The sequence below is a fragment of the Elephas maximus genome, chromosome 6 (assembly GCF_024166365.1).
Source record: "Elephas maximus indicus isolate mEleMax1 chromosome 6, mEleMax1 primary haplotype, whole genome shotgun sequence".
NCBI lineage: Eukaryota > Metazoa > Chordata > Mammalia > Proboscidea > Elephantidae > Elephas > Elephas maximus.
In genome coordinates this window covers 39,171,517-39,177,516 of record NC_064824.1, presented here as the reverse complement: position 1 = coordinate 39,177,516, position 6,000 = coordinate 39,171,517, and the positions used below count along the sequence as shown (strand labels likewise).

Genomic DNA, 6,000 nt, shown 5'->3' with positions numbered 1-6,000 from the left:
TCTTTACATTGAAGTGCAATCCATACTGAAGGCTGTAGTCTTTGATCTTCATCAGTAAGTGCTTCAAGTTCTCTTTGCTTTCAACAAGCAAGGTTGTGTCATCTGCATTTTTCAGGTTGTTGATGTGTCTTCCTCCAACCCTGATGCCATGTTCTTCTTCATATAGTCCAGCTTCTAGGATTATTTGCTCAATATACATATTGAACATATATGGTGAAAGAATACAATCGTGACACATACCTTTTCTGATTTTAAACCATGCAGTATCCCCTTGCTCTGTTCAGATGACTGCTTCTTGGTCTATGTACAGATTCCTTATGAACACAATTAAATGTCTGGAATTTTCAGTTTTCACAAAGTTATCAATAGTTTGTTATGATCCACACAGTTGAATGCCTTTGAATAGTCAATAAAACACAGGTAAACAGCTTTCTGGTATCTTTCCTATTTAGGATAGGTAAACTATTTGAATAAAAACTAAAAAAACACAAACATTGTCATATGTTGATACACTTGATTAGTTTAAAATTATGAACTTCGGGTCATCAAAGGAGGAGGTAGCGGTGGTTCAGTGGTATAATTCTCAGCTAACATGCAAGTGACCCAAGTTCACTTCCCAGCAAAGTCATCTCATGCTCATCAAACACCTGACTGTCAGTGGAAGCTCACGTGTTGCTATGGTCCTGAACAGGCTTCTATGGAGCGTCTAGACTAACACAGAGTAGGAAGAAAGGCCTGGCAATCTATTTCCCCAAAATCAGCCAGTGATAACCCTATGGATAAATAAAGATCTGATTTTGTTGTGCACTGGGTCATCATGAGCTGGGAGCTGAGTCTATGGCAGCCCTTACTAGCTGCTACATTCATCAAAAGCCTATACACACACACACACACACACAAATACACAAAATACAAGTTATAAACTGGGAGAAAATATATGGAATAAATATAAATTTCAACATTATCTTTAAAGCCTTTGAATCAATGAGAAGAAGTCAAAGAACTGAATAGAAAATGGACAAACAGTATCAACAGGCATTTCACAGAATAAGGAACACAAAGGCCCCCAAAATTTATGAATCATCTCTCAACTTTTTTTTATTAATTAAGGAAATAAAAAATATACTTACAATGAAATGCCATTTTATACCTTCCAGCTTTCCACAATTAAAAAAAAAAAAAAGTCAGTAGTTGCTATTGGCAAGGATTTGGACCAGGGGAACTCTTATTTATTGGTTGAGGTGGAAACTGGTACAACCACTTTGGAAACCATTTCGAGATTACATAGTAAACTTGGAAATGTATGTTCCCTATGACACAGCATTTTCACAGCTATATGTCCTACACAAAATTTTAAACGTGTGCCAAGAATATTCATAGCAGCATTGTTGAAATTGTAAAATATTTAGAACAACCCAAACGTTCTACAGTAGAAGAGTAAATTAACTCCAATTATATAACAGAATCCTGTGCAGCAAGGAAAGTGATGAAGAGCTGCATACAACAAATGGATGAATCACAACAAAAAATGATGTTGAGCTAAAGAAGCTGAAGAATAAATACAGTATGAAGGATTCCATTTCTACAAAGTTCATACACAGGAAAAATTAAATAGTTTTATGGATACATACAAACCTGTAAAACTTTAAAGAAAGTGATGAAATGATTAACACAAAATGGTTATCTCTGGATTTGAGGAGGGAAGAGGGTGTTGTCTGGGAATGTCACAGAGATAGTTTCTAAATGCTCTATTTCTTAACCTAACTGGTGAGTACGTGGTGCTGATTATTCCTGGAATGACTAGTACATACAGTTTTAATGGGATTAGTATGAAATATTTTAGAAAATAAACCTATGTATTTTTCTCTTACTTAACCATGTAATTCATACCCCTCAGATCTTTTTTCTCATAGTATCGTCTATTCGTCTTTCACAGAAGTAATAATTTATAATTGTATATTTACTTGGGAATTTACTTGTTTACTATTTGCTCTTCCACTAAGCTACATGTTCTACGAGAACTAAAGACATGTCTGTTTTGTTCACCATTATTTATTTAAAAATGATTCCTTCTATCTGAAATCAAGAATGGTCCTGGTTTAAGGTTCTGAGCATGCTTCCATTTGTGATGAGTGTCATCAAAAGATGGAGTGAGAAGCTTTGCTAAAGCAATTGTATGACCACTTAATTAAACAAGATAACAAAAAAAGTTTAGCATAGTACCTGGTACATGATACCAAAAAACCCAAACCTGTTGCCATTAAGTCAATTCTGATTCATAGTGACCCTATAGGACAGACTAGAACTGGCCCATAGGGTTTCCAAAGAGCAATTGGTATATTCAAACTGCCAACCTTTTGATTAAGAGCTGAGCTCTTAACCACTGCACCACCAGGATACGTGGTAAGTGCTTGATAAGTGTCAGTAGTTGCTGATGTTGGTGCGTGTTGGGGTTGGAGTTCCTTATCTTTTTATTTAACTCTACCATCAATCTGTTTGTCTAAGTCAGTTTGTTTCATTCAAATCTGTTTAATCAGGAGCAATAACTATGTCATATTCACTCTTTCTTCCTTCTCATGTACACAAACATAGAATACTTTGCAAATTCAGTAATACTGGTTGTGGCATCAACAACTGAAAACTAAGGAAGTCCAACAGAGCTGATTTAACTTCAGTTGTCATAGTGGATCAGAGAGGTCCATAAATACAGTCAGAGAGATGAGGTTCTTATTTCCTAATCTTTAAAACTTTAATCACAAGTACCTTGGGGTGATTTTTTTACTGCTTTGGAGACAGAGTAATATTTAAACTCTTGCACTAGAGAAAGCCCCTTAAAAAAAAAAAACAAAGAAAAACAAAATATTGTGACAACATTAAATAAAGAAACATCCTTGAAAAGTGTGGATTAGGACCCAAGTGTGGGTGGGGAAACTGGACAGCCATAAGGATTCCTAAGGGCTATAGACTCAGAAACATTGTGTTAGATATTTCTGTAAAGTATGCAATTCATCCCCAGCTAGGGGCAATCGATTTTGAAGTAGTTCCATTAATTAAAGTTAGATAATAACAATAATAACTACAGCAGCTTTCAGTGTATTTGATTAAGTTGTTCTAGAAAACACTTCTAATTATTGGTTTCTGTGGAGTCAAGTACAGAAATGAGTAGACTGACAAATTTATAAACATCATGGAAAGAGTTGTAGAGAGGAACTGGAGCCACTCGAATGCCATTTGGTTCCCGCTTGTCACACTGTGGGAAGGGGGAATAAAGCCACAATAATGTTAGCATTATTCACACAATGAAAATCTCCATTCAAAATAAAGTTAAAGTATTCATGCTGATTTCCCTAAAACTTAACATATAAAGAAAGGAATTTTCACTTGAAGTAAAGCAGAGTGTTTTGTAAAGTATTTCTCACTAGTAATTAAATTACTAATGGGTTGGTACATGAATATCCAAAGTACTTTGCTGAAGTCCCCTAAGCAATTATCATCTTTAAGCATCTGAAGATCATATATACAATTTGTATGAGGGAGGCCCTAGAGGGACTTGAACCCTTGGACAAACTTAAATGAATGAGGACACTGCGATTGCGAGAGCTTTAGCAAATTATCTTTACATTTAATTCTCTAATTTCTAATCTTGTAGGTGAAAAAAAAAAGAGCTGGTTATATCCCTCGGAAGGCTGAAAGGTCCAGAAGTAAGACTAGAGAATTTGGTCTAGCCTGAAGGTTACCTCTGGATAGCTTTATAAAACACCTACTACAGGCCTAAACAATATAACCCGTTGCTGTTGAGTCGAGTCCGACTCATAGAAACCCCATAGGAAAGAGTAGAACTGCTCCATAGGGTTTCCAAGGAGCAGCTGAATGAGTGGCTGGTGGATTCGAACTGTTGACCTTTTGGTTAGCAGCCAAGCTTTTAACTACTTAGCCACCAGGGCTCCTAACCAATATGGTACATGGTTCATGTGTGCTGTCGCATTTAACTCCCATCACAACTCTCTAAATATATTTATGCCCAAAATGCAAATGAGAAAACTCAAGGTGGTAGATGTTAAGTAACTTTTCCAAGAACACACAACTTGGAAATGACTTGCTTCATCTGAGTCCTGATATTCTGACTTATGCCTCCTGAATCTAGGGTAACCTCTCCTAAAGGTTTGGATGAAACAATTCCTAAATTACTTTAGCACTGGAATGAGGTTTCCTGAAGCTAACATTTATTAGTTCTCTTGATGAGACTAAGAAGGCCACCTGGGCTCAAGGGTTAAAAAAATTTTTCCATGTAATGTTACTACTGCTTAGATGTGTCTACACATCATTTTTGTATAAAGTGACAAGGCTGATGACAACTTAGTTCAATTAAACAAGTAAATAAGATTTTTTTTCCACTTCACTAAACTGATATATTGCTTAATTCCACATAGTCAATAAACATTGTAAAAATAATAAGTCAATAAACTTTTTGTGAACTTATAGTTTAATAATAAACTTATAGTGAAAAGCATGTACTCATTCAGTATAGTGAAATATTTTTCTTCTGCCCAAATTGTTATGAGAAGAGTGAATGCTACCCAAAACTGTTTCCTTAACCAAAATTTATCATTTTCCTTTTATTGAAAATGACAGGTCTTGGTGCCCGTCAGCTACCACAGTGTTGGATGCTTAGTTGGCCCTTAATTCATACTCACTGATTATCAACTGGAAACCCTGGTGGCGTAGTGGTTAAGTGCTATGGCTGCTAACCAAAAGGTCGGCAGTTCAAATCCGCCAGGCGCTCCTTGGAAACCTTATGGAGCAGTTCTGCTCTGCCCTATAAGGTCGCTATGAGTCAGAATCGACTCAACGGCAGTGGGTTTTTTTTTTTTTTTTTTGGTTTTGGATTGCTGACTGATGTGAAATAATATGCAACAGTGAATAAACCAAAGAATTCAAATTTTATCCCCAACACGCAGCCCATACAGAAAGTCTGGTAGCAAAGCAAAAGATGTACTTACAACCACTCCTCTTTTTTCTAGTTCTTGGAAGACATATTTCATTGGAGCAGAAAATGTTAGTGTTAGCTGGCAGCCCCGTTCTTCTATATGGGGTGGAGTAATTATGTTCACAACTGGTTTCTTGCTTTCTGCTTTATCTTTGTTATGGTAATTCTTGATCAGGTACTCCAGATAACCAGTTAGCAAAACAGATTTTCTCCTCAATGCTTGCATAGTTGCTTGCTTAAAGATCTGCAGAATGAAAACAATCAGGTTAACATTGCAAAAATTAGTGGTAAATTATGCATAAAAAGAAAATGACCACTTTTGACCTTTCCAATGAACATCTCATTTCAGATATTTAAAAAAACAAAACAAAACAAAAAAATGCCCTCTTTTTAAATGCTTTGCCATTACAAACTGGAAGCAAAGTGCCCATGACAGAAAAACTGTACAAATGTCATTAAAACAATACTTGCAAAGAAGAAGGAAAAAAAAAGTTACCATGATGTCACTTCAGAGCTATTTTGCTTAATATAATCGCCAAGCAAAACACACCTTAATAAACGCATTCGAAAATCATAAAATTTAAACTCCCCTCCCCAAACTATTCCATAATCCAGAAGGCTTTTTTCCTATTCTGCTGTAATTTTTGTTAAGTCCACCAATAGTGCAATGCAAACTATAAACAACAACAACTCAAAAACCAAACTCATTGCCATCAAGTTGATTCTGACTCACAGTGACCCTATAGGACAGAGCAGAACTGCCCCATAGAGTTTCCAAGGAGCAGCTGGTGAATTCAAGCTGCCGACCTTTTGGTTAGCAGCCAAGCTCTTTAACCACTGTGCCACCAGGGCCCCAACACAGGTGCGTATATGGAAGACAGTGTTACCAATATTATTTGTGATTCTTTTGATCAATTCTTAAATCTTCTTCAGTTTAACAGGAAGAAAACAGCAGTTAAATGGTAAAGCCAAATCATCTTGGACCGAAAAGAAAACAACTCCTTCGTAATACA

General features: G+C 36.1%; 1 protein-coding gene across 1 annotated transcript in view; it reads right to left on the bottom strand.

The window, feature by feature from the left end:
- Positions 1-1,091: 1,091 nt before the first annotated feature.
- Positions 1,092-6,000, bottom strand: part of KYNU (kynureninase) — a 158,245-nt gene continuing 153,336 nt past the window's right edge. The window contains exons 13-14 of the mRNA XM_049887124.1: positions 5,001-5,231; positions 1,092-3,250 (exon numbers count right to left, since the gene is read on the bottom strand). Coding sequence (XP_049743081.1) covers positions 3,125-3,250; positions 5,001-5,231 — 357 coding nt within the window. The 3' untranslated portion in view covers positions 1,092-3,124. The remainder of the gene's footprint in view (positions 3,251-5,000; positions 5,232-6,000) is intronic.